Source organism: Neoarthrinium moseri (assembly GCF_022829205.1).
Source record: "Neoarthrinium moseri strain CBS 164.80 chromosome Unknown scaffold3_Wmoseri_CBS_16480, whole genome shotgun sequence".
Classification (NCBI taxonomy): domain Eukaryota; kingdom Fungi; phylum Ascomycota; class Sordariomycetes; order Amphisphaeriales; family Apiosporaceae; genus Neoarthrinium; species Neoarthrinium moseri.
The window spans coordinates 1,051,179-1,077,203 of NW_026055117.1; the positions used below are offsets into that span (position 1 = coordinate 1,051,179).

General features: G+C 53.6%; 8 protein-coding genes across 8 annotated transcripts; 3 read left to right on the forward strand and 5 right to left on the reverse strand.

The window, feature by feature from the left end:
• Window positions 1-1,417: 1,417 nt before the first annotated feature.
• On the reverse strand, window positions 1,418-2,374 carry JN550_001699 (uncharacterized protein; the record flags this gene model as incomplete). Its single annotated transcript, XM_049312912.1, has 2 exons — window positions 1,418-2,221; window positions 2,297-2,374. The coding sequence occupies 2 exons, from the start codon at window positions 2,372-2,374 to the stop codon at window positions 1,418-1,420; spliced, it is 882 nt and encodes a 293-aa protein (XP_049176550.1).
• Window positions 2,375-2,999: 625 nt separating this feature from the next.
• JN550_001700 (uncharacterized protein) lies at window positions 3,000-4,310 on the reverse strand (the record flags this gene model as incomplete). Its single annotated transcript, XM_049312913.1, has 2 exons — window positions 3,000-3,791; window positions 3,846-4,310. 2 exons carry the CDS (start codon window positions 4,308-4,310, stop codon window positions 3,000-3,002), a joined length of 1,257 nt encoding a protein of 418 aa, XP_049176551.1.
• Window positions 4,311-5,611: 1,301 nt separating this feature from the next.
• On the reverse strand, window positions 5,612-7,330 carry JN550_001701 (uncharacterized protein; the record flags this gene model as incomplete). Its single annotated transcript, XM_049312914.1, has 3 exons — window positions 5,612-5,909; window positions 5,977-6,979; window positions 7,081-7,330. The coding sequence occupies 3 exons, from the start codon at window positions 7,328-7,330 to the stop codon at window positions 5,612-5,614; spliced, it is 1,551 nt and encodes a 516-aa protein (XP_049176552.1).
• A 1,809-nt stretch (window positions 7,331-9,139) lies between these two features.
• JN550_001702 (uncharacterized protein) lies at window positions 9,140-9,946 on the reverse strand (the record flags this gene model as incomplete). Its single annotated transcript, XM_049312916.1, has 1 exon — window positions 9,140-9,946. The coding sequence occupies one exon, from the start codon at window positions 9,944-9,946 to the stop codon at window positions 9,140-9,142; it is 807 nt and encodes a 268-aa protein (XP_049176553.1).
• Window positions 9,947-11,285: 1,339 nt separating this feature from the next.
• JN550_001703 (uncharacterized protein) lies at window positions 11,286-12,101 on the reverse strand (the record flags this gene model as incomplete). Its single annotated transcript, XM_049312917.1, has 1 exon — window positions 11,286-12,101. One exon carries the CDS (start codon window positions 12,099-12,101, stop codon window positions 11,286-11,288), a length of 816 nt encoding a protein of 271 aa, XP_049176554.1.
• An 866-nt stretch (window positions 12,102-12,967) lies between these two features.
• Window positions 12,968-14,349, forward strand: JN550_001704 (uncharacterized protein; the record flags this gene model as incomplete). Its single annotated transcript, XM_049312918.1, has 4 exons — window positions 12,968-13,343; window positions 13,405-13,907; window positions 13,962-14,189; window positions 14,266-14,349. 4 exons carry the CDS (start codon window positions 12,968-12,970, stop codon window positions 14,347-14,349), a joined length of 1,191 nt encoding a protein of 396 aa, XP_049176555.1.
• A 3,647-nt stretch (window positions 14,350-17,996) lies between these two features.
• JN550_001705 (uncharacterized protein) lies at window positions 17,997-18,266 on the forward strand (the record flags this gene model as incomplete). Its single annotated transcript, XM_049312919.1, has 1 exon — window positions 17,997-18,266. One exon carries the CDS (start codon window positions 17,997-17,999, stop codon window positions 18,264-18,266), a length of 270 nt encoding a protein of 89 aa, XP_049176556.1.
• Window positions 18,267-19,616: 1,350 nt separating this feature from the next.
• JN550_001706 (uncharacterized protein) lies at window positions 19,617-20,379 on the forward strand (the record flags this gene model as incomplete). The annotated part of the gene is made up of 2 exons (XM_049312920.1): window positions 19,617-19,721; window positions 19,792-20,379. 2 exons carry the CDS (start codon window positions 19,617-19,619, stop codon window positions 20,377-20,379), a joined length of 693 nt encoding a protein of 230 aa, XP_049176557.1.
• Window positions 20,380-26,025: the final 5,646 nt, after the last annotated feature.

The window sequence follows — 26,025 nt, forward strand, 5'->3', positions numbered from 1 at the left end:
TCCTTATATGTGGCCTATGATATTCCTTGCGGCGAGCTTTGCCTGCCTTCCCGGGATGACTTTTGGTTTCCCAGCTGATATCATGATCAAGCCTTTCATCGAAATACTTAAAGACTGGGCAAGTCATCTGGTAGACAATTCGGGAAGTAATTTCGAGTTCATCCTTTCTACTGATGCAGTCGATAAAAACCGTGGCACAACGTTGCTTCGCCTGTTGCAGCACGACGTATCGACAGTCAGCAATCTCCGCAAGCTGAGACTGATGGGCGTTGCGGAACGATCCTCCTGGGCCTTTGGACTGCGCAATCACGACGAAATTCAAGAAATTGAAGCGGAGGTGTTGGATTTCAACCCAAAACCTGACCTTCGAAACCAGGCGGAGGCTCTACATACTCGCCCCGGTCAACTGAGTGGGTATATGTTGCCATGGACACAGTACTTGCTCAGAGGCTTTGATGTGGCATCCTGGGACGCGTCCACGCGCTTGACTTCTCATTTCAATATCAGGGGGCTTGAGCCTCTGCAATCAAGCAACGTTCTTTGGACACAAGTATTCATCCTGGATATCTATATTAGGAACTTGGTGCTTGTATGTGAGGTGGAATCCAATTCGAGTGTGGAAACTCCTTCCGAACCAGACGGAATGGGCAAGGAACAAGGTCGTCAACGTGCCCGGCCAACTACCCAACGTCCTATGTGGAGTCTGAGAGCCACCCACGCCATATTACATTCCTGGTACGACCAAGATGCAGACTGGCCGTGGCAGAATCTTCACCTCGCTCTCATGAAGGAGTTCGGCTGCGACAGGGAACAACCCGGGGTGTGCGAGAGAATGATCAAGCTTTCAACATTGATTCAGCTGCGAGCTTTGTTTTTCATCGCTCACCTGATGGTGATACCGGACTCATCCAGCTTAGTGCGGGCATCAGGGCAAGAAAAAGTCTTGCTGCCCATGATCTAGTCGGCTTAGTGGTGATTGAGGTGCGATTTTTGCTATGTCGATACGGGGGCTGCCCATCGGCAGCAATGTGAACCAGCTCATAATGATTTACAGACGGGGTAGTCAGTTGAAGTTTTTCGGTCCTTCGGCAAGCCTCAAAACACTTCGGGCTGATGCAACAATCACCTGAAGAAAGCGATGAGATGATACTTAGGGGGGTTGGGTTGCTAACAGAGCAATTGACGAGTTATTATAACAAGCGAGACGCTCTTAGAATTCTCTTTTAGTCGAACCCGTTCAAATCGTGTAGAGCAAAGTCGTAGACTCTTCATACACGACGATCGGATTTGAGGGTGAATCAGGCCATCTTTGCATGAACTTGTAATTCTACATACTTGGCCCACAATACTATATCAGCTTCGCAGCCCAACATACAAGTTCGCAGCCACAATAAACCCAAATATCTCTCTTAACTGTTTAATGCCGAATGGCATGCACTGTAAGACGCCTCTCGCTGTATGTGTCTCGGCATTCCACCCCTTCACAGCCCCTGGAAGGCCGAAGGTTATGCGTCTCCCTCACTCTACCCGGGGCACCTGAGCCGAGGCCTCGGCCAAAGCAACTAGGGCCGACTGGCCAGCTGGGCCCTTCGGTCTGCGTCGTCTGGTTCACCCCGTCGACCCTCGGGTCAGATCGATCGCGGGAGCTAGAAATCCGCAGCCGTATGTGCAATCGGTACACCAGGTAGGTGGTGACTATCACGGATACAGGAACCATGGTGCCGATAATGATCTGGTACTTCTTGGCGAGACCTGGAGTGCCGCTGTCACCAGTGCCTGCGGGCTGCGAAGGCTGAGCTGGAGATGTTGTGGCGAGCCTAGTGTACGTATCCGTAAACGGGGTTGCTGGAGACAGTACACTGGAAGTCACACTGTCAGTCAATGGAGGTTCCAATCCGACCGTCTCTGTGACTGTCTTCGTCTCAGCGTGCCCAGTTGAACCGTCGGTGACTACAACGGTTGTGATGAATGTAGTCCGGGCCTGGGTAGGAACAGGGCTTGCCGCCCGGGACGAAGTTTTTCGCCGATGAAACGAGGAACAGACCGCCGAGAACGAGGAAAGAACCTGATCCCGGAGCTGAACAGGGCTAGGTCCGCACTGAGCATCGATACAGTTCCCGGCCCTCGCACCTATGTCGTCCTCGTTGGGGCCGCATTGGCAATCCAGCTGGTCGACGGCGCAGAACGGGAAGGAAGTGATCGCCCCCGAAAGACAAGTCCGCTGCAGGAAGAACCCTATTAACAACACATCGAGAGAGGCATAACAAGTCTAGGCGGAAAACATGGCGCCACTTACACCACAGTCTAGGTTACCAACCGCGGCTCGAGCTGCCACCGCCATGAGACACCACACCAAAGCAACACTTCCATTCATGGCCAAGTCTCGTCGGCCAGCGAGCCAGCCCTTTGCAAACCTTGTCTATTGCGACATGCTTTGCGTAGCGTACAGGTGCAGCTTTGCGGCAAGATCTGGAAGAGAATAGAGAAAATCGTACGTACAGATCACAAAGAAATAGCTAATGCAGGATTTTGACATGGTTCGTTTTATGATACACGGCACAAAGGAGCCACATTGAGACATGCGACTATAGTTGATCCAACTACTAGCTAGTTAATTGCTCAATGGGGTGTTAGCACTCTCCTGTAAAACACCGCCATTTGAATCTTTGTAAACGATGCATAACAATGGATCTCAAGACTGGTAGGACGCAGTGCTGGAGACATTCTGTGTACTGAATATCAAAGGTGTATGTATGCATGAAGGGTATCTGATGCTGTGCTATATCTACGTCTCAACAGACAGTCTGTCTTTCCTCAATGCAGAACGCCAGAAAGCTCGGGACAGCCCAGCTGTCATTCGGCTCCTAGAACGAATATGAGTCTCCTAGCCCAATGTATCTCCTCCAAAGTCAATAATTCGTATGTGCCTATGGCGTGTTGTTGTCCAAACTTCGTGTCCTCGTACAATCTATGGCTCATTTCCGATGAGGTGCGGTTGGTTAGAGTGAGAGTAGACCCGTGACCACAATGGTCACTACGAGCGCAAGTCCCGATACCCTGTGACCTGGCGGGGCGCTGCTACCGGGAACAGACTCGATGTAACTAACGTTCATAGCGAGTTTCCGCATCTCCTCCGTCACCACTCCACCAGATGCGAGTGCCGACAACTGTGTGCCGTATGTCGCTAGTATGTTTGTGCTGCGCCCGGCGGGGCAAAAGACGACTTCCCAGCCCCCTCCACTTGGGATAATGAAGGTGGAAGTCTGATCATCGTAGGCAAAGCTGTACGCATCAGGACATACAACCTTGGCGCTCTCCGAGTACTCGCTCCGCTTGCAGACATTCGGGTCGTTGTAGTCTCCCGTGCAGCAGTCAGCCGCAGAGTTGCTGGCGGCACATGCGCTTTTGCAGGGATCGAAGACGGGCCGCTCCACGTTGTCGTCGGGGTAAGGATAGATGCCATCTCCGGGCTTGTCTGGGATGAAAGCCTGAAGATCCCATGGACACCAGTTGGAAATGCCCGAATTGGTCTGGGAATCTTCGTAGGGCATGGGAAAGCTGGAGTTGGTGTAGGCAATGCCGGTTCTATTGGGTGCCATCAGATACCCAGGCGTCGCGATGCAGGCAGCGTTGACAAAGTTTGGCGGGATATTGCTGGTATTGGCTGCCGGGTGGTACACAATGCCCAATGGCAGGTTGTACCCATCAACAAGGGATATATCATAGAAGGTCTGCCTCCTAGTGTCACCTCCTGCTAAGTTGAATTCGGCGAGTGTGACTGGAACGGCCCCCTATGCCAGTGTCAGCTGTCGCTTGTACGAGACGATTGCAAAATTGCGGCTTACACTATATTCACATTCCAGCAAGCCGAAGCAGTCTCCCGTCACGCATGTAGCCGTCTCGTTACTAACGGTACAATTCGTCCGGCCCCAAACACGGCCCGCCCAGGTCGGTCCCACGGTCATGTTCCTCGTCTCACCGGAGGCCAGTTCAAACCCACTCGACTCCGGACCCTCGCCATCCTGCGTTGCAACTCCAGGCCACAGGGTATCGCCACAGTTGTTGGTAACGATCAGCGGGATGGGGTTTTCACGCTTGGATAGTGTGCGCTTGGCCTCTCCATTTATTGGATCCAGTCTCGGACTGCGACGAAGATAATCGAACTTGTACGATGAATGGGTGCTCGGGAATATGACCGATAATGCGCATTGTATTTGCGACGATAGCAAAAGAGCTAGAGCAAGTTGGTGGAATCCCCTCCCCGAGGAGGAGCCCATTCGACTATGCGGCGGCTCTGAATTCCGCGACATTGCGGCTTCTCAGCAGTGGGTCCAACAGACGGACCTACTTAGATGCTGTGTTCCAGGAATTGTATGCGGTGCTAACAGACGAAGGCGGCTGATCCAAATCGGAATGCTCCAGGTGTACAAAACAGCATGTTACACTACAAGATATAAGAAAGCGGGATGCAGAGCCTTCTTGAATGATTGCCAAGGGTGAAGCTTTGTTGAGCGCCTGTCGGTCCAGCCCAGATCTTGGTTCTCGCTGCGGGTCCAGGTAAGCCACTTGACAGGCGCGTCGAGCAACGAACGACTCAGCGCCAATGAGAGCACCTCAGCATCTAGAATGCCGGGAAACACGACCAGTGACGTAGGAACCTCGAAGCGAGGGAGAGATAGCCAGGTCGCGGAGATGGGGGTTGCTTGGGTAGATCCTGGTCCACCCCTCAAGAACCCTGGTGGGAAAACCGAATCACGTTGCTGAGATGCAGGGCAGCCGATGAAACCAGGAACCGGGCAGGAAACGCAGGGAGGCTAATGCCTTTAGGACGGGTGGCTAGATAGCCCGAGTCTTATAACGATGCGATATAGAGGGAGCGGACAGAAATGTCCAGGTCAGATAGCGAAGGCTAAGGAGAGTCGGCGTCGAAGCCATGGCAAATGCTCGAGTCGTCTCGCCAGGTCGCCAGGACCAAGACGCCAGGGCCGACAGCACATTCACGTTTGGCGCCGGTGAAGTTGGAGGAATGGGCGATGACGTACGGGCCACTGGCTGCAATTGCCTTGTTTTACCAGGGTTGCGGTTAGAGTTCAGGGCTCCCGTCCAGTGCAGCCCACTGGTGGCTGATTACTTAAGTAGCGCGCCAAGATCCCAGCCCCTATCACTGTCCGATGCGGAGCACTGCACCGCTATAGGGTTCGACTAGGCCGGGATCGTCGCAACTCGTAAGGAAAGATGGACGGCCTCAGTGACAGATAAGACATGAACGAGCCTTCTGTGCTGGTTGGTGTCCAGGTCTGTCATGATCGCTCGGCTGGTAGTTGCATGCCAGGATCATCTCGACTCTCTTGACTACACAGTTGTAGAGTCTTCGCAACACGCTCTTCTCCTGCCGAGATATCGACTTTGGCAACAGAGATCAATGCCTATCCGGCAGTTTGTACAGCTATCGAGGCACCATTTCAATGATTTTTATTGCGACTCATCGATAACCCCTCGGCTTGCCAAAATCACTCAATAAGCGGGAAACAATGACCCATAACAAGCTTGCCCCAAGGTCTAGACTGAATATGGTGGTCTATATCCTGATACATTACACCTCCAGCTCGATCTAGTGCTTTTGATGAGGCACTTCTACTTCCTCCAGGTCCGCGGCTCTCGACTCTTCTAGCTTCGACCCCACAGGCATGAGGTTGCTGGCGTCGAAAGTGCCAAACTTGCGTAGCGGTACCTTTTCTAGGAACATGCGATCAATTTGCTCCAAGGATTTCCCCTTGCATTCTGGGACGCAGAAGAAAATAAAAACGACGGCAAGAGCTGCTATCGAGCCGAAGACGAACCCGGTCTTAGACCCAAGGTTGGCGTAAGGTTCATATAGGAGATACGGCAGCGAGAAGTTGGACAGGAAGCTGAGGTCGTCGTTAGATAAAGTCTGCTCTTGGCCTTTGGTGAACCAGTTACATTCAATTCACTTACTTGAACAATACATTGACAAAGAAGCCCAGCCTCAGAGTGGCATCTCGGAGGCGCAGGGCGGGCAGTTCGGTCGCCACAACATATGTCAGTGGAGCGAGGCCGATACTGAAGCCGCAAGCCATAAGGCTCAGCATACTGACAATTCCGATCTTGAGACTGGTTGTCAAGACGGCTGGCGTGCCAAGGCCTCCCATGGCAATGAGACTGGCACACATGATTGATGCGCTCAGCAAGAGCGGCCCGCGACGGCCCACCTTGTCGTTGATCAACAGCGAAACACCAGTAGCCAAGGTGTTGATGACTGCGACGATGGCGGTAAACACAAACGGATTGACGGTCCCTAGACTTTTGGCATATACAGTGCCGTACTGGCTGGCGAATTGTTGGCCAGTGGCTTGCTGAAATATGTTGATACCCACAACTAAGGCCGTCCGCTTGAGGTTCCTAGGCCGGAAGATCTCCCAGAACTTTCCCTTCTCTTTCTCAATTTCGAGTTGATACTGTGTCTCGCGGAGCTCGGCCTCCATCTCATCCTCTGAGAATGCACCAGACCGAAGCCGCAACAGGTTTGCCCGGGCCTCATCGACGCGTCCCTGGGACAACAGCCAGCGAGGAGACTCTGGAATCAACCACACGAGGGATGCAATGACTGTCGGGACAATATAGAAGAGGCCGATCGGGATCCGCCAGGCTCGGTTATCAGGCAGATGTGCAGTGCCCAGACAGATGCAGTTGATGACGAGGCCACCAATTATCAAGGAGAGCTGATAAGTCCCAACGATAAGGCCACGGACCGGCGCTGGAACAATCTCGGACTGGAAGGCGGGCACGACAGCAAGCTCCATTCCGACGTACACGTAGTTAAGTATGCGAGCGGCCATGATCTGTTCCTTACTGTGCGACGTCACGGCGATTGTGGCTGTGGCAAGGGCATAGATGGACATGACGAACATACACATTCGGCGTCCGTAATGGCCAGATATCCAGGAACCAGTAAGTACACCTAGGGAGTCGGATCAGTCAACACGTGCACACTCGCCGACTTCTGCTCTATCTCATCACAGCCCAAAGTTGTAAGGAGGTTTAGTAGCAGTCATTACGTACCGGCAGCGAACCCGATGTAATTGAGCGAGTTGAAAAGCGACAGCCACGAGGTTGGTAGCCCATACTTGCCAGTTGATCCATTGTAATCTCCGAACTGCTTCGTAAAGGCGTCCATGGCCTGGGTGGTGGCGAAAGCTTGGTTGTCAAATCCATAGTTGAAGGTAGACAAGGCGATGAGACTACAGCATAGAACTAGCTGACGGTTGAAGTAGTGGGCTTTCGACTGCAAATCATCGGCAATGTGACGCATGGTGTTATGAGCGAGACAGCTCAAACATAACAATAGAGATTAAGAAACACTTGAGTGCTTTTCTGCATTGGCAGCGAGCTCATTGCTTTCGTGCAGGAGGTCACATATGCCTATTATTCCATTCGCTCCTCGGCTTCTGGAGTATGGCCGGGGCCGTGTCGTGCTCTCCAAACTCTCATGTAAGACAGGCATCGGCATGTCCACATGCAACTCTGATTGGGTCTGCCACCCGTGGTCCAGGGTCTGGTGCCAGCACCCGGTTAGCGTTGAGAATGTCCGACCCGGAGGTGGATACTATTTCCGACTCGCTCCCAAGGACGGTCCGTACCTAGGCAGTTGGTTATTCATCTTGCACATGAGAGGGTAGGGCTTAAATCATTCTTATTTTGTCCTCTTCAACAGGCATTATCCCTTATAATTGGTCTCAAGACTGTAAAAACAGAAGCAATCTAAGTTCTGGAACTTCAAAAGTACACTTCAAGGCTTGCTCAGGTAAGGGATGTTAACGCCGATTTTACTTACACGTGCAGGTCGAGGTTGTCCTCGTAGCTCACCCTCACATTACTAAGATTGTAAAGCTCTATGAACATGTACTTGTCTGATGCTGAAAGTGAAAGCTTTGACTGTGTACGTGTGAAATATCTTTCGCTGCAGCTGTACTCATTGGTGAAGCACGGAGTACATACTCGTAAATCAGTTTGCAGTATTATTCTACTCTGCTCAGCTGGCTGAATAACCCACGGGAGTCTACCTCGAGTGTGTAGTACAATAGAAACTGATTCCGGGTCTGGGTCATGCATAACAGACTGTCCGATCTCATGATTGCAGTCTACTCAGAAGTCTTCCTGAGCGGGGTACGGATCGGTTCCGGGTCGGCGCTACCAACTCAGATAAATCGCTTATTAGTACGCCGAGATTGGAAACTATCGGGATTATTGTCCTTTCTGCAGTTGATATAGTGAGCTTGCGTGCGATATCGCGATTCTCGCTTATCCTACATCAGTGGCAATGACGGTTCTCTTGTCACCTCCTCTTCTCTCTGGTCCACGTTCTTCCTGTTGACTAGGGTTTTAAGATGAAGCATAGGACACTCGAACATTTTCGTAGTCTGCCAACAACAGCTCTTGGGCACCTGAAAAATATCTATGGACTTTAAGGGTCATAAGTATCGTCGACTTCTTTTAGCACAAATGCTACGAATGGGTGCTTCAGTACGTTGGCACAGCCGAAGATGCACAACTCGAGCACTTATAGCGTCGTGGTAGGTGGTAGGTATGGATCTAAGAAGGACAGCCCTCAGGCCAATTATACGCTTACATTTGAGACATCAAACGTCGTACAAATGGCAAGGGCATCAGCGGTTTCCATTCCAGCTGATTATTGTCGCTACAGTGCGCTCAGGCAGATTCTTCAGATCTACGATATTTCTTCTTCAGATGCCGTATCAAGACATCTCGAACTTCTCTACGTGTCTCTGGTCGCTGTTGGATTATCGAGTCGTGAGAATTTCTGCTCAACCCGTAGACCACTGGCCCGGTGGTCTTTTGGAAGTCAACCCAAGGCCTGAAGCCTTACGCAGTTGGCTACTTGAATGGCAACACACCATGACACTGAAACTCGACCCAGAGTGATTATGGAAAGCAATGTAGTTTTCCGAGCACACAAACACTCCGGACCTTCTAAGTCGCTATCCGCAACTGCCCTACTGAAAACCCATTTATTATTCTATGTTCTACGAAGCCCGGCTTTCAAACAGCGTAGCTCACATGCCCGAGATTACAGCTCGGTCCTAAACTGCTTGGTGACCCTCTAGACCTGGATCACCCTAGTGGCATCAAAGCCAGCAGCCTGACTGAAATAATAGCCTCGCTGGTTTGTGTACAGTCGCTTTCCCAGGTCGTCCTCGAAGTCGCAGTTGTAATGCGTGTGACCAAAAGCCCATAACTTGACTGTTTCGTTTTGCCACATTGGAGAGTCGTGCAGATCCGTCGCAAACGCGGCTTCGATCGGGCTTTTACTGTGCCGAGGATCTTTCGCCCGACTGTCGGTAGTCGGGCTGTAGTGTGTAAGCACGACAACCTTCCTTGCAGATCCTCTGAGCTCTTCTAACTGTGAACTCAACCATTGCACATCACGCTGGTGTTCCTCGTTATGCTTCTCGACCTCCCATTTTTCAATGTAATAGAAGTCGTTTAACCGGAGACTTACATGATCGTGCGACTCAGGGGGTATGTTGGAAAATAACGTACACCCCAGTATTGTCACTTGATCATCTCCCACATCAATATCAAATCTTGTTCGGTCAAGCAAGACAAATTCACCGAGAGTTTCACCGGTCTCCCGTCTCGCTTTGACGTTCTCCTGGAACCTGGCCATTGATTCGTTTACTGTTGACCAGCTCGAGTGATATGGCTCGTGGTTGCCAAGAAGGAGGAACACTGTCTTGAACTGGCCTAGTTGGACAAGGAGGAAGTTGGTGTAGTCGTCGAAATCCCGAGTGAGACAGCCGATATCACCTAAAAGAGCTAAATATGGCGCCTTGGGTGCAATCTGAAAGACGTCGTATGCCTTGGGTGCTTCCAGGTGCAGGTCTGAAATAATTTGGAGAAAAACCATGGTGAGGTGAAGCAACGCTCTGCGATATTTTTGGTGGAAAATCGGTGTCATGCAATTCGTGGGTTGAGTGACATCAAAGACTGTCGAGAGGCGTTGTCCAAGTTAGCCTTTCGATATCCCTTCCGGCCGGAAGGTTGGTTATAACACGACTTTTGAGATCACTGCGATTGCCGCCTGGTTGGAAAAGGCAGCTTCGATACGCCATGACTTACGTTAGGTCGCGGACCCGCATGGAGGGACCAGGATGGACTGTGCTGGCTCGAGGTGGAGTGGCAGCTGCCTAGCCCTGCAACTGCACCAGCTGGGGCTGGTCCATATATATGTACGTACTCCGTACTAACGTCCCCCGGGGCCATTGTTCATGAGATATTCCAACCACCTACGGATCGTGCCGTGGCAGGCGGGCTGCCGGGACCCGCGCGTGGGTTGGGGGCCTCGGACTCGACGAACAACAGTATGCGGGTGCACTCTAAGACACCGGAGTTGCGGACCAACAAAGCGAAGCTGCGGAAACTATTCTCCGAGAACAAGTGGACAACGTGCCCCATCATCTATCTATACGACTTCGGAGACCACTGGGATCACCACATCGAGATGGTGGGCGAGCCGCGCCGTCGGGCAGGTTCACTTGCCAGGCCGGCGGTGGCCACGTTGCCGGTGAAGACGCTGGCAGTGAGGAGGGCTGGAACACGCTGCTCAAGGCCCATAAATCCAACAACTCCAGTGCCGAACAGTGGGAAAAGATGAGATGGTACGAGAACTGTTGCTTCAATGGTAAAACTACAGGCTTGAGGGGCAAGAAAAATGAGTGTGATATTGAGAAAGTCAACGGCAAATTAAGCAAAATCAGCGTTGGCTTATAAGTTCTCTTGGTTGAGGTATTGATTCATACCTCATGAGGCTGCTTACTGGCACTTGTCTTTCTCTTAAATAATGGAAAAAATCCATATCCGACACCAAGTGTCAGCATCTACTATAGCAAGCAGAACTCCGCATTACATGCGCTTAGTGCCGAGATCTCATAAGTGTATACCGTGATATGAGACGTATGAACGCTCCGCGAAATCAGCCATTGTCACGAACTGCCACCACATCGACTTGCAAGTGCTTGACGACTGAAATCAAACACCAGGTCAAGGTCAAAGGCTTGGTGTCTTGAACGAGATCAAATTGATGTGGCCTTGTACTGATACAATCCTTCGGGTAAGCCGAACCCTGCACGTCTCTGATGCTAGGCAATCATCATTGATGGCATGGTAGGTTAGAGATAGTCAGTCTCGTTGCAGGAGATGATGGAAGTTCTACATCCGATCGAATATCGATCAACTATGAAACTATGTCAATTGGATATCCCAAGTCGCCGCGCCACCTCAACAAAGCCACCTTCACCCTCCGCAACCCACAAGTCCACCCAGCCTCTTGCCTCCTCCACCTCTTGCGGCGAGAAGGCCTCCTCCCGCGACCGCTCGACATAGATAGCCCCGAACCCATGGCTCTTTGCCGCCTGGAGATCGCCCAGGTGCGCAGCCACGAGCGCGCACTCATCAGGCCTGAGACCCAGCTTTGCCGCTGCCCCGAGATACGTCTTCGGATGCGGCTTGTACGCGCCGAAGTCTGCCGACGATATCAGGTGTTGGAACCCGAGCTGCCCGGTCTCGTCAAGGTCTCGCAGCAGCGCCTGGTTGCCGTTCGACAGGGTCGCTGTCGTGTACGCGGTGCCCAGCTTGGCGAGGCCCGCAGACGAGTCCGGCCACGGCGCCAGGTAATGCCAGATCAGACTGAGACTCCGTACCTCGGTCTCTGTGTACGCGGCACGGATACTCCAGGCCTCCAGCAGCTCCAGTAGACTATCGTGGTGGTGCGTATCAATGTCCTTCCAGGGCGTCTGCCCGGGCACGAAGGTCCGCGTGAACTTGCCGTAGCTATTCCGCCATTCCTGCGCGAACCTCGCCCAGTCGTCGTCGTCGGTGATCTTCTGCAGGCGGGCACGTAGTGGTTCCGGGAGACTGCCGGGCGACGAGAGCTTCTCGCGTGCTCGCTTGACGAGCTCTGCGTGGACCGTCGAGCGCCAGTTGACTACGGTGCCAAAGACATCGAAGAGCAACGCCTTGACGTTTATCAATGAAGGCGGGATAGATGCTTCGGCTGTGGACATCCTGACCCTGGCTCAATGGCTAAAGCGTTTGGCACCGCTTTCGTAGATCGACGTTTGAGGGAGTTACTGGCTTGGGCCAAGTTGAGAGTTGCAAGATTGTGTATTAAAGAGTCGCTGTCGTATCTAATTGTAGAAAAAGAAAATTAGGCTTCATTTTTAAAATAGAAGAATAACATCACAAACTGGAAGTTGGTTCCCCATTGTGGCACAGTTCATGTCGTTCACGCCCTGTCATGAGTGAATCGCATCATAACCTCGGAAGTGATGCGGGGTTAGGACGCTATATACATGTCTCCTGTGTCACCATCATACTGCGTCTTGGTCATGTCGAATGCAAAGTCATGTCGCACAAAGTGAGCTCAGATTTTCTTCATAGCATCAACAGATCGAAAAGCACTTGGAAGTCAAGATCGTCCGCTGCCGGCTTATGTCCAGAGTTTCGCGGCCAAATGATCTCTGGTAATCAACTCGGGTCACGTATGACTATAATGATAATGCAGTGATACGACGCTTGCCCTAGAATTATCAATAATGCTGATCAATCTCACGGGACGCTCGCAATTTCATAGTTGCGAAGTAGCGGACCGAGCTGCCTGTTCTCGGGATTGAAGACGCGGAAACACGGAAACCTGGAAACACGAGACCCCTGACGAGCATGGGACTCCAACTTGCTGGCCGACTCATCGTAGCACTTGGAAAGACGCGCTGTCACGCTTACTTGTCATGATTTTCTTCAAGCCCCCCTCCCCAGACCGCGTATGAAAGCCAAAGAATATCATCCTGCAAAGGCGTCCACACGTGTGGTCCCTTGTCGTGAAACCGCATTTGACGTCATCAACCAACCAACGGGCATGAGTCCGGGCACGATGCCGCGACTGAATGCCAAGCGGCACCCGACAGCGGCGCAGCGCATCAGGGGACCCGTCCGCTCACTTAATCCAACCAACGCTCTCGTGGCTCCAGAGAGGAGGAGCAGCCCGACGGCACCGTCGCCACCGGGCGCCGCCGGCTTGGCATCTCGGGGCGCGGCCGACCCGGGCGTCTACCACCTCTGGCGGTCCCGGGACAACCGAAAGGGCCGGCACGCCGTGATCGTCTCCCAGGAGACCGCAGCAAAGCATGGCGTGTCACATCCCAATGCGACGAACTCGCTGAGCCAGAGCATGCAGGGGATTGCCAAGATGGCCTTCCGATACCCGGTGTGGGACGTGAGCTACGACGTCGCGATATTATTCACCATTGGTGAGTTTACTCTATGTGCATGGGGGATAATAGGAGTTGTTGCATTGACGCATCGTGGCAGGCTCCGTGATATGGGTCATCAATGGGTTCTTCGTGTGGCTTCCGGCTCAGGATCCCTGGACCGAGTTCAGCGGCGAGGTCGAGGTGGGAGGCGGCATCACTGCCTTCATTGGCGCAACGGTCTTCGAGATCGGCTCCGTGCTGCTCATGCTGGAGGCCGTCAACGAGAATCGGACCCAATGCTTCGGCTGGGCGCTCGAAGACGCCCTGGAGAGCCACAGCCTGGTGCTCCGGCCTGACCCCGAGGAATGCTTACACCATCATCCACAGCGGCGTTCCCTGCTCGCGACTCAGGGTTCGAAAGAACGGACGGGAAGAACTTGGCAGTGGTGGCCTTCATGGTCGGAGTTGAAGACGCATTACTTCCACGAGATCGGCTTCCTTGCATGCTTCTTTCAGTTGATCGGCGCCACTGTGTTCTGGATATCTGGCTTCACCGGCCTGATGCCTATCTACGATAGCTTGTCTGTTCCAGTCGCCAATGGAATATTCTGGCTGCCTCAAGTTAGTCGTCGCCTCTGGACACTAGTTATCTTCGCCGTCGCTGACTCTGTATAGGTTGTGGGCGGTACAGGGTTCATCATCTCAAGCTGGCTTTTCATGCTGGAAACACAGACTAAATGGTACAAGCCTGCTCAGGATGTGTTAGGTTGGCACCTAGGGTTTTGGAACCTTGTCGGGGCCCTGGGGTTTACCATATGTGGTGCACTCGGCTTCGCGAGCGAGAACGAGTCGGCTGCTTATGCATCGTCATTAGCTACGTTCATTGGTTCGTGGGCTTTTCTGGTAAGTAAAAGAAAAAGCTTTCCAACTTCTCCCGAGGGGCAAATCTACCCAATACATACTTATCAGTGCCGATCAGATTGGGAGTGCAATTCAATGGTTTGAAAGTTTGGATAAGTACCCCATAACAGTTGAGAAGACCAGCAACAAGTCTCTCACTTGATGTTTCGGGCGACGTATGTTGTCTATACTAGCTACCCAGCGTCTTGTCACTTAGATATTGCGCAGCTTATTGCGCTCATGAATACAAATGGTTGTAGATATATACCCACTGCCTACTATGTATAATACATTGTATAAGCTCACGGCCAATGTCCTTCCTTTCTGCATTGGAATGATGGAACCGTCTTCATATCTCAGATAGCACTCATTAAATGGGTGATTTTCTGACAACTTGCCAAAATGTGCTGAATTGTTTCATACGTGGTCAAGATTATCTCACACCAACGACGAGAGCAGACGGTGGAGCCTTGGGTGTGGGTAGGACTACCTGTATGGAACATATCTTCGGTTGTTATTGTCCAGGGGGGGTCAGGGTTCCTCTATAGGTCACTGAGCACATGCGCTTGAAATTCGACGCAGTTGAGAACGTGCCGAAAATCGTCCAGACAGGCGTGGCCCGACACGGGTCGGCTAGAGTCTTCACCGACGTCTTTAATGGGCAGAACGGCCACACCATTGACAATTATGACATCGACTTCAGGAGGTTACATATGCATGTAACTCACGGCAGTTTCCTTCGGCAGATTGGATGAGCGGTGACGCGAGTAATCAAGGCTGCTTGTCAGGATATTTCAAAGATTACGGGCTGCAGCTGTCAGGCCTAGGTTACTTCGCACTCCAGGATCCCAGCACACCCAGAAAGTCGCGTCGCAGGAGGTACACAGAGGCTTGGCAAAATACGAGAGAGGAGAGGAGACGAGCCTTGCTGGTAACAAGCTGGGCTCGTAAATGGAGACAAGACGAACGTCATCGTATACCACAGTAGTGAGCAGATGCGAATGGCTGAAGAATTGGGCGTGGAGCCTCCAAACGTGGGAAGTAAGCCCCAGCGTGTGATTCGCGAGAACGGTCTGAAAGTGCACACCTAGCCGTCCCCTTTCGGACATATTACCAATCCGGCACGAACAATGGTTCATGGCCCATGGATGCATGTAAGACGGCCCTCACCGCGGGAAGCGGCCCGGGGTCTTGCGTACACAGCATGATACGACGTGATCTGACGAATTCAGGGTTCATACAACCAGTGCTGGCCCAAGGAATGCTGTGCAAAATGCACACCCCCCGTAGAGAGGCTGCGTCATTGGGGGCTTGGCTCATCACATATTTCTACCACGACCGGACGGTTGGGTGCAACGTGGAAGCTGCCGTGGGTTCCACGCCCCTGGTGAAGCCACCAAATGGACTGGCGACAGCCGACTGTCCAAGGGGGAGTTTCTAGGAGTTCGCTGCTTTATAAGTATGCTTGCCCTCCTCCGGGTCGACTGGCCTAAGGGAAAGCTTTCCGGGGGCGCTTTCTAGGACAAACAGAGATGGCGCCGCCGACTGGTCGGAACGCTTCGGGGCCGCTGATTCGTCAGGTCGAATGCTACCCCTACCAGGCATACGTCTCCTACCCATGACCTCGGGTCGGAGTCGACTGAGCCCTGCCACCACCACCAGCGCCATCATCCGGCGGAGAAGCTTGCGAAGCTCCAACGAAACCCGCAAGGAAAAGAATGCGAGGCAAACACGTTTTTCCGCCAAATGGGAGAGGCCCTGTGTCATCACAGGACGGATCGGCAGGCAAGGTAGCAGGGCGCCGTTGGCAGGTCCCCTTCTTCACGGCTTCTGTGACGTTTCCTAGCATGCTTACGTGACTCGGGGGGTCGCTATGTTCCCGCTCTAGCACTAGTTAGTGCGCTGGTGTAGAAGCACTGGTTTCCTTCCATCAGGACTGTCACCGTGACGCGCAACGTCATCTATGCGTCGCAGGTCTGACTTGACTCGGGACTTATCGAGGACGTCGGAAGCTAGTGGAGTCTATAGATCTACCTTGCTCATAGTCGTTGGGCTCTGCTCACATGCGAAGACAGATGGTAGTTACCGTACCGTAGGTGCAGCCCGTCAATCAGTCTGCCCCCTGATGCTATGTGGGTGTGTTCGAAATTTTAGCCACAAGGGGGTGAGGGGATCAAGCGGCGCAGTGCAAAGTGGGCATGGCAGTGGACTCTGGAAGCCTTCCCCGCCCACGCCATGCTTTTCGTTCCCTTTCTTTGCTGCATTCGTTGCCGGGCCCAAGTTGCATTTGGAACGGGGTTCATCAAGGTACCAAGCGCGGCACATGGTTACTCTCCTGGGTACCGGGGGCCACTTTGATGCCCTCGCCTGGCCAGAACTCGCTTGAACTCGAGGGTGGAAATGGCGACAAGTCCCCGTCTCCTGAAAACTGGCCCAACGCCGTCAGAAGGCCGGGTACATGGAGGATAAAGTACAGACACGGCCGTATAGTTGGGAGCAGAGAAAGAGGAGGGTAGAAACGATCTTCCCGCAGAGGCATAAGCGCTTTGTGGAACAGGAAACCTAAGAGGCCTTATGTATGCAAAGACGGTAGGAGGTCCGAGGTAACAAAGTATATATATGCAGTGACCCAGCTTGCATGGCATGTCGATAGACTGGTGGGACATGCATATGCAGATGAGATAGATAGCGCCATCCAAAAGTCCCTACGAGACATCCTGCTGCGCTATGCAGGTTGAAATTGGTGTAGTAATCATTCCGCACTCTCTTGCCTCGTCAAATCTTTTCCCTTTGTTTAACATAATTGCAAGCAACACTTGGAGACAGTCCACATCGCGCGGCCGGGGGAAAAGCCAGGAAAGCCACCGGGGGGAGGCGGCAGGAATTAAGGTTGGCTTGCTTGGACCCTATCAGAAGATACGTGGTAGATACCTGTAGGTGATTCTGCCCAGGTGTAGGTGTCGGGGCGTGTTGTACGTACGTTGGATACTACCGTGTAGTTCGCACACTTCCCCAACCCTCCCTCCCAGTCTTGCACTCTCACAGGCCCGCGCGTTACGCGCTACCGGCCATCTGCACCGGCCCATTAGTTTGTGACTTGCGAGCGAGTTACCGGTACCCTCAAGATAGGAATGAATGGAGCGGCATGTGCTGCGCCGAGTTGTAAGTGCTTGCATTGATCGAGTACAGAAGACCTGTTTTTTTATTAGGCAAGTATATGGGGCTGCTCTTGTTTTACTTTTCCCCTTTCCTTTTCATTGGCTTGCCTATTTTCTTGGTGCGCCGTCGCGGTCGTCACAAGCGAGATACCGAGGAGGAGTTGATATCTACAGCAGACGATGACCTTGTGTAGCCATGGCGGGCGGCTAGGCATATTGGATCACATTGCATATGTACCTGCAACACACCTCTCTAGACAGGGCGATCCTTTTTCATATGCTACCGAGCAACGTTGAAGGTTCATGCATTACAGCAGCTGCCATGATGCAACCTGAGCTTTCCCACGTCGATATTGAACGGAGCCGGCTCCTGGCCTCACCCGAGGTACTTCCAATGCGTGTAAAGCCCTCCTTTTCTTTCGTTTCGTTTCGATCCCCGGTAGCATCGTGCGAGCCAGCCAGCTACCTAGGTAGCTATCCTCATCCCAACCCTGCAAGGCCTGCGGAATCCAGTAGAATAGTCTATCTACCCAGCCCAGCTGCAGGCGGTGCTGCTAGCAGTTTGCCGGTGGTGCCAGTGTGCTGAGCCCTGCCAACCTGGGGCCGTTGATTGACCCAAGAGCGTGCTACGCCTATTTGCTGAAGGCTTCCAATGCTGGGCCCGCCAGGCTCGGTATGGAAAGGTAAAGTACTGGGCATGGCTCCGCTCCACCTCGACACACGGGCTCTAGCCGTCGATGACCGTCCATCCACATCCGTCCATCGCATCCTGCTCCGGTCGTGGGCCCTGTCCCAGTCCTGGCCCCCGTCCCGCCTGCGCTCGCACCCTGCTCCTGGCACCGCTCCCTGGCTCCTGGATGTCTGGCTGGCTGCCCGCTGGCAGTCCGCCAATGGCTGGTGCGTCTTCTTCCAACCTAACTAACTGCCTCCAGTCCTGTGCCTGTACTATGGTACGCACACATAGGGCCGACGTCTACGCCTGCGCCCGCGCCCACGCCTACGCCTACGCCTACGCCTACGCCTACGCCTACGCCTACGCCTACGCTTGTTGTGTCCACTGCGCGCGTCCAGTACTGCCCACTAAACTGCTTGCTGCCCACTGCCCGCTGCCCACTGCCCTCCCGCGGCGGTCGATTATCCTGGGGGGAGGACCCAATTGCCCACTTGGACTGGACTCTCTCTTCACCACTCACCACTCACCACTCACCACTCGCCCGCTCCATTTCGTCGCGCCTAACATCCCTAGGTAGATGAGCTAGGTACTTTTGCTTGGCCCTACCCGCCGGAAACCCAGGCCAAGGCCCAAGGCCCTTCTTCTTCTTCTCCAAGTCCAAGGCAAGCACAGCAACCCGGACCCAGGCAAGCAACCTAGTTAACTTAGCAAGCAAAGAGCAACCAAGCAATCAATCGCGAGCCGGGCGCACCCAGGACCCAAGACCCAAGACCCAAGACCCAGGACCCAGGACCCAGGCAAAGGCCAACCACCCCCCTCCTCCTCACAAAAAGTCCCAGACCACGTCTTAGCTGGCGTCTTCCACTCACCTCACCACCACTCCTCCCGTCCCGTCCGCCAACAAAGTCCACCCCCGGGGTCTTTTTGCTCTTGATTTCCTCCTCGAGCGCCTGCGAACAACATCCCCCCTCCTCCCCTAACCCCTCCTATCCCAGTGCGCTGCGCTCCCCTCCCCAGGACACTGGACACTGGACATCGGACGCTCGACATTCGACACTCGACACTCGACACTCAGAGTTCCTGCCCGTGACAGCCAACTGCCTCTCTGCCTCTGGCCCTGGGCCGAATCAGCCAGACGGACCGCCTCTGCCGCGCATAGCATCACCTCGCAGCGCTCCACCACGCACTTAACCGCGGAGCACAAGCACAAACGTGAGAGTGATTGATCCTCTGCTGGTTACTGTCACCTGCTCGTGAAGCACACGGACGAACTCGGACCTCACTACCCGAGCGTCAACTCAACGGCATCAACGCTGACTGTCAATCGCTGTCACTGCCTCCAACCCGGCGCAAGTCCGTCGCCCGTTGCCTCCAATCCACGTCTCCCTCCCACCTTCCCCCCCTGCTCGCCTGATTGATTGGTATCCATCTACCTTCGCGGGCTTTCTCCTCGCTGCATCATCAGCCGCCAACGTGCTAAGCTCGCATCGCAACTCATCGCCGCGTCCCCCTTCCCTACCCCGCGACTGCTGGTCCTCGTCAATATCCTCTGGTCCCGGTCTCTCACCCTGAGCTGCTGGGTCGACACCACTTTCCATCATGGCGGGCAAGATGGTACTATACAAGCTGGTGGTGCTTGGAGACGGCGGTGTCGGAAAGACTGCGTTAACAATTCAACTGTGCTTACAACATTTCGTCGAGACAGTAAGTTGCCCTCTCTCCCTCTCCGTTGCCAGCTTGCGCCGTCGTCAGTGGCTGACCCGAACCTTAACAGTACGATCCCACAATTGAAGACTCCTATCGGAAACAAGTCGTCATCGATGGCCAAGCATGCATGCTGGAGGTACTGGACACCGCAGGCCAAGAAGAGTACACAGCGCTACGGGACCAATGGATCAGAGACGGCGAGGGATTCGTGCTTGTATACAGCATCTCATCACGGTCGTCCTTCTCCCGCATCAAGAGATTCCATCATCAGATCCAAAGGGTCAAGGAGTCCGTCAACTCGTCGCCGACGTATCCTGGCTCGCCGATAACTGCCGCGAGCAGCTCGCCCAACGTGCCCATCATGCTCGTAGGCAACAAGAGCGACCGCGTGACGGAACGAGAGGTGTCGACACAGGAAGGCCACGCACTGGCCCGCGAACTCGGCTGTGAGTTCGTTGAGGCGTCGGCCAAGAATTGCATAAACGTCGAGAAGGCCTTCTACGACGTCGTGAGAATATTGCGCCGACAGCGCCAGGCTGCGGCAAGGCCGATGCAACAATCGGGTCCCCGAAGGGAAAATGGCGGCACCCATGGGGGTCGAGCGAATAAGAGAGGCGGCCATAAGGAGCGCGGCGGCCGCTGTGTCATATTATAATCGCCACGTCCCAGCACTAGCCATCACATCCAGACGAGGATGAGCCAAAGGCCCCAGACAGCCTGACGAGGTCATTTCGAAAGACGCTGTCTGCCGAACCAACTTCAACGTTCACGACACGGGCCGGACCTACCACAGCGATGGTGGCCGCGCCCCTGGGCCATTCTACCTCCGATCTTGATCGAAATTTCTTTTCATGTGTATACGCAAAGATGAAGTCGTCACGCCCGTTGCAGCATATTCCATACCTCCCCGACCCAGCTTTTTTGGTCTGGCGAATGGCGTACCAATCGAGAAAAAGAGAAAACCGCAGGCATCTTAGGGCGTAGGGTCTGGTTACCAAGGCGAGACTGGTGTTTTCCACGATGACAACGAGCAGAGAGATGCAAGGAAGAATGAAGGCGTTCGGAGTCATTGGGAGTTTCTTGTTACTCCAGGCGAAAAAAAAACTTTTGTTCCCACCCGTCTCGTGGCCCTTATTCCCCCAACGATGCCCGTAACTCATTGACCTTGGGTTTGTTTGGATCTCGTCGCACGCTCGAGCCCGGAAGTCTTTGACAGCATGCGCATGGATTTGTTGCATATTAGCATTTAGGGGCTGGCATGTCTACAGTCGATAGTACTCAAGATGGGCTCAGAAGCTCAGGCTCACAAGACGAATCAAACTATTCATACGTTTCAGCAGTACACGGATGTGTTCTAGAATTTGCCCTGCGTTCAAGTGCCATGATCTTGCGTTTCAATCCCATCGTTTCTACGTGAGGCTCTCCAACTCCGCCGTCGCCAACAAGCAATACCATGGTAGTACTGATGATGACAATGGGGAGGATCTACAGTCCGGAGTCCCTTGGGACATCTTATCTGACTGTCGGAAATTCGTGTGAGGCCCGTCCCTCTCGACCCCACATGGGAGGTGACGGATCATATGCTTTGGCTAGGGTTTCCTGGAGATCGTCGTCTGAATCGCAAGGCGTTCGTTCAAGCTTCTTTGTCCTCGAGGGTGCAAGCCAGCATGGCATCCCGGTCTTCCACGCCGGGAACGGGCATTGCTGGCATTGACAGCACAGGACGGTTTATGATGATCGTTGGTGTGGCCGAGATGTATCACCGAAGGATGTTAGGCTAGTTCTGGCAGAATATCCCCTCCCCGCCCTCACTGGTTTATGGTCTTTTTTTTTTCTGTTCTCCTTTTGGTGTAGCGCATGCAAGGGAAAAGTGAGGGATGCCACTTCCGCATGTTTAGTAAACCCCATCATACGAAGTATTTTTCTCTCCCAACTTCCACGTCTGCATAAGGGGGACTCTGGTCTGCTGCCCTGCTACACGCTCACAGTGGGTGCTACGGTACATCCTGAGTTGTTAAGCTTCACCAACCCTTTCCCAACCCTACAGGCACCGGAGTTTAGTTACGGGTTCCTCGCCCCCACCACCACCGACCCCCACAACCATGAGAGCTGCCAACCACAGGCCCCGAAACGTCACGGCCAAGGTTCCCCTTATGAATATACATACATAGTAGTGCGTGCCAGCCACCACAACCATTCGCCAGCGCTACCGAGTACAGCACTCAAGTACAATGCATAGTTAGGGATGGTTGCTCGAGCCGACGGACCTTGCAGCCCTGCTGTTTCCTTGCCTGGTGTCAAACAGGGTCCTTGACTCAAGATGGCCGTCCCCATTACGACGTGGGTATTGTCCTGGGAGGGGTTTGATATGTCCAGACTGCTCTGTGAACTAGATAGCCCTGTCTCCTCTGGCGGCTGGTCCTCGGGGAACCGTTGCACGGTTGTGGAGCTCATTGGGCAGCAAGAGCTCCCTCCAGGCTCGAGCAGCAATGCATCAATTTCGCGTCTGGGCTAGGTATTAGTCAACTGCGTGCTACTGCACATGGCAACGAACTGCAGCGCCGTGCCGGTAATGCGGAACCTCGACGACGCGGCATTGCTTCAAAGCCCTTGGAAGCTACAGAGCAACTCTCATGTCTCGCTTTGGACGGCCGCCGAACGGCCAATAGCTCGCGCATTTATATCGAATCGGATGATGCTCCCCCGCTCTTTTCTCTGCCCAGGCGCTTCTGCTCAAAGTCAAAATCGCATTGCGGCTGGCTGTCGAGGTAGGTAGCCCGCACCGCTTCCAAGGCCCCCGCTGGGCTGGTTGCTGCCGCCCGTTTGGAGACGACTCTCGGGCCCATTCTCACCGAGCCACACCTGGGATGCCTCTTTCGGCCAATGCAGATTTTTGCCATGCCCATGCCAGCATGCCAATGGCATGTCAATGCCCAGGCCCAGGCCCAGACCCAGGCCGCAACTATACCACCATGGCCCATTGGACAAAGTGCCCTGCACGCTCGACCATCCGGATATGTAACCCCGGGAATGCATAGTGAGCTGATACGAGAGGGCTTTCCGTCTCGTCTCGCTCGCGCTGTGTATCCTCCCGCCGTCTGCCAGTATGCAGTGGCACCCAGCACACAGCTGTCGTGCTCGTGGCTTGTCTACATGGAGAGGATAAAAATAAAGAATCGGCCTCGCACCCGCTCGCTTAATTGCCCGGTTTTGCGAGGTATGCTGCAACCTGGGCTGTCAATACTTTGCGGCTGATGTCATAACTATCCGTCGGACTATATCGATTGGTATACCACAAAGCATAAAAGCTCTCCAAGTTAGCTGACTACACCTTTCCCGTCACCGCCCCCATTGCACGGCTGGCTCGCCCGGCCCTAGGGCTGGGGCTTGCTCCCTCCGATATTCAATGAGCTTGTGCGCAACCTCTGCCATGCCATGTCATGGGCGACTTGAATCGTCATCTTGCGTGCCCCCCGCTTGAGCACTTATGTACGACTCTTATCCCTATCCTTGCTGGCGACGCAAGCAACAGCTGCCGGCGTCGCTAGTCGGCGTTCTACTCCCGTGATGTTGTATTTCGACGTAAGATATCTATCATCTCGAAGGGCTGCCGATCCACGGCACATGATGAGAGCTGCATGCGAAGCATTCCGGTTCTCGAGTGCGAATACCACGCGGGCCAAGGAGCCAGCAGGGGACAGCTCCAATTGCAACCTTGGTTAGTCTCTCCAAAATGGGCCCCTCCCCCCCAGCTTGCCCTAACCATTGGAGATGCTGCGCTGTCTCCCTTAGCTGTCTCCAACCGACCGCAGGCTGCTGGGGGCGTCCATGTTGGAGATCAGCTTCTTGCTGTGGCACGCACTGGGGCGGAGACGGATGGAGATCGCGTAACCATGCCGGGGACAGGCGGCGTCCCACGCTGGGTCCAATGGGTTCGGTGCCTCAATCAGGGGAACGCGGGAGTTGAGTCCGGGGATCGCCCGTGCAGCTGCTCTTGCGTTTCAGGGGATTGGTCCGTGCCAGGCGAGCCGTTGCCGAAAAAGACTAGTTACCACTGTCGACATTTCAATAGCGTGCCTCCAACTGCTCGAGTCCCGACACGGTCGTGGCCCTTGTAGCCATTGCAGAGCCACTCTCACACTCTTCCGGCCCCCAGCTTCTGTGAAGCCATCGTCTGCCCTTGGGCTTGGCCGGGGCTCTTTCTCTGGCGACCTTGCGCCTTCTCTTCCCCCTTCCAATTCCAGCTCTAGAACGCTCCGCTTGCCTTAGGCTTGCCTCGTCGCGGGTGGGGGTGGTGGACCGTCGACGGTCGGACACTGTTGTGGGCATGCGTTGACCACAAGATAGGCAAGCATTGCCTCTATCGGTTTGCTTTGGCGAAGAGACCCAAGAGGGAAGGACGGTAAGGCTATCGGCAGGGGATTAATAGTGGCCCCCACGGTCAACTTCGACGTCGCCGCGAGAAGTCTGAATAGCTCCTGGTGGAACTCCTTCCCCGGCTATATAGCAGGTAGTCATGATCTCGACGGGCTAGACACATGCTACCTATTCCTACCTAAGGGCATATACTTGAACTAGAAGAAAGTGTTTGCCTAGATCCTTGCTGTGACAGTAGTGTATCTCACAGTATCCTCAGTGTCTTTCGGTTCAAACCAGCAAGCAAGTCGCTCGTGCGTCACCTAGTGATTTCAATGATTTGACAACGCGAAGGTGTGAGATAGTATCTCTAGTTTACATAATGCATATGCTGCACGATATCCGTTAATGTAGCTAAGATGCAATGGAGACCTTCTGGAACATAATGCCAAGCTTTGCGATACATACCTAGTTGTAATATCAGATCAGCAACTAATAAGAAGGAGGGAATGCATTGCTCAGAAAGGGTTACCGATGATCCTGCATGGTCCTTTGCCTTCTACTCGTACTCCAATTAGCCACCCCTGCATTCCTCGTCTGTTGCTTGTGTCGTATTCGTACCCTGCCAGCTATAGTTTGGGGGTTCACTGCCTTAATAGCTCGATAACCGCGTTGAACCCAAAACCCCCACGGGTGTGGTTGAGTTATACCTCGCGGCCATACCAATCCCACGCACCATGCGCAAAGCATTACAGGAATGGGCTCAATGGCTACGTCAGCGCTCCTAGAGATATGGCTATGGTTGAGAGAATTGGTGTATCTTCTGCTGGCTCACAAAGCCGCCTGATCTCGTGGGGGGGCAGTCTATCCTCCCTGGATCCTGCCTGGGTTGTCAACTCTTTGTATCCTGAGTCAGGCACTTGATTCTCTCTGTTTCACCCCATATCACCTTGCCGATATACCCTATCATATTAGTTTATTACATCCTGGTGTTACTATTATAGAACACAAGTTCATTGCTGCGGCGGGAACTCAAGATCTGAAATCGCCACCGATACCATGTGTGCTAGCTCCAAAGTAGAGTCGCTCGTATACCAGTCAATACTGTGTCCATCGAGGTGGACTTGATCCTCGATCTCCGACAAGCATACCGCAGACGCAAGTTAGGAATAGTTCTCGGCTCTTATGTGACTTCATAAGCTGTCTGCCTGTAGAGCGCACACGGATGTCACCGTGGTTGGACACTGCGACCGATGCATCGCATCCTTCTGAACCGAAGCTACTCATGCAAGGAAAGAGTTGAGACCGGTGTGATCTTCGGACTGGGAGAGTTCAGTCACCGACTGGAATACGTCTGCATGCAATGCGACTTATCACCAACAAGTGCAGAGCCGGTCTGTAGACTATTCGCTATAGCCAATGCTGCTGGCGCGTCGCAGCGCGTGCTGCGGCTCCCTGACTGGTGGACAAAGAGGCGTCCTTGATTCGGTAGCCGACGTATGCGAGCTTGTTCTCTTGCTGCGGCACGAGCGCACACGTTTTTTTGGTATGCGTCTCCCCCGCGAGCCACCGACCACTTGAATGGGTAGGATCTCTGCGCATTGTCCCGTTAGCCCTGCCTAAGGATTCGTTCAGTGCGACTGATCATGGCAAGCCAGACAGCACATTACGACGCTGACTACCGTGTATACCCATGCTGCCTGAGCTTAGCAACGGGTTTTGGCGAGCATGCCCCTCATGAGGTAGGTAGTTCTTTTTTGGACGTTGTCTAGATTCGGCCATCCTTGCAACTACGGATCAAGGGCTGCTGCGATGTCCAACTCTAATGCTATATGAGCTGTATGAGATCATATCGATGTCCTTCCACGGACCACCCGATAGGAATCGGAAGCGATGGGATGACTAAAAGTATCCCCCCATGCGTCCTTGGTCGGATTACTTCCGA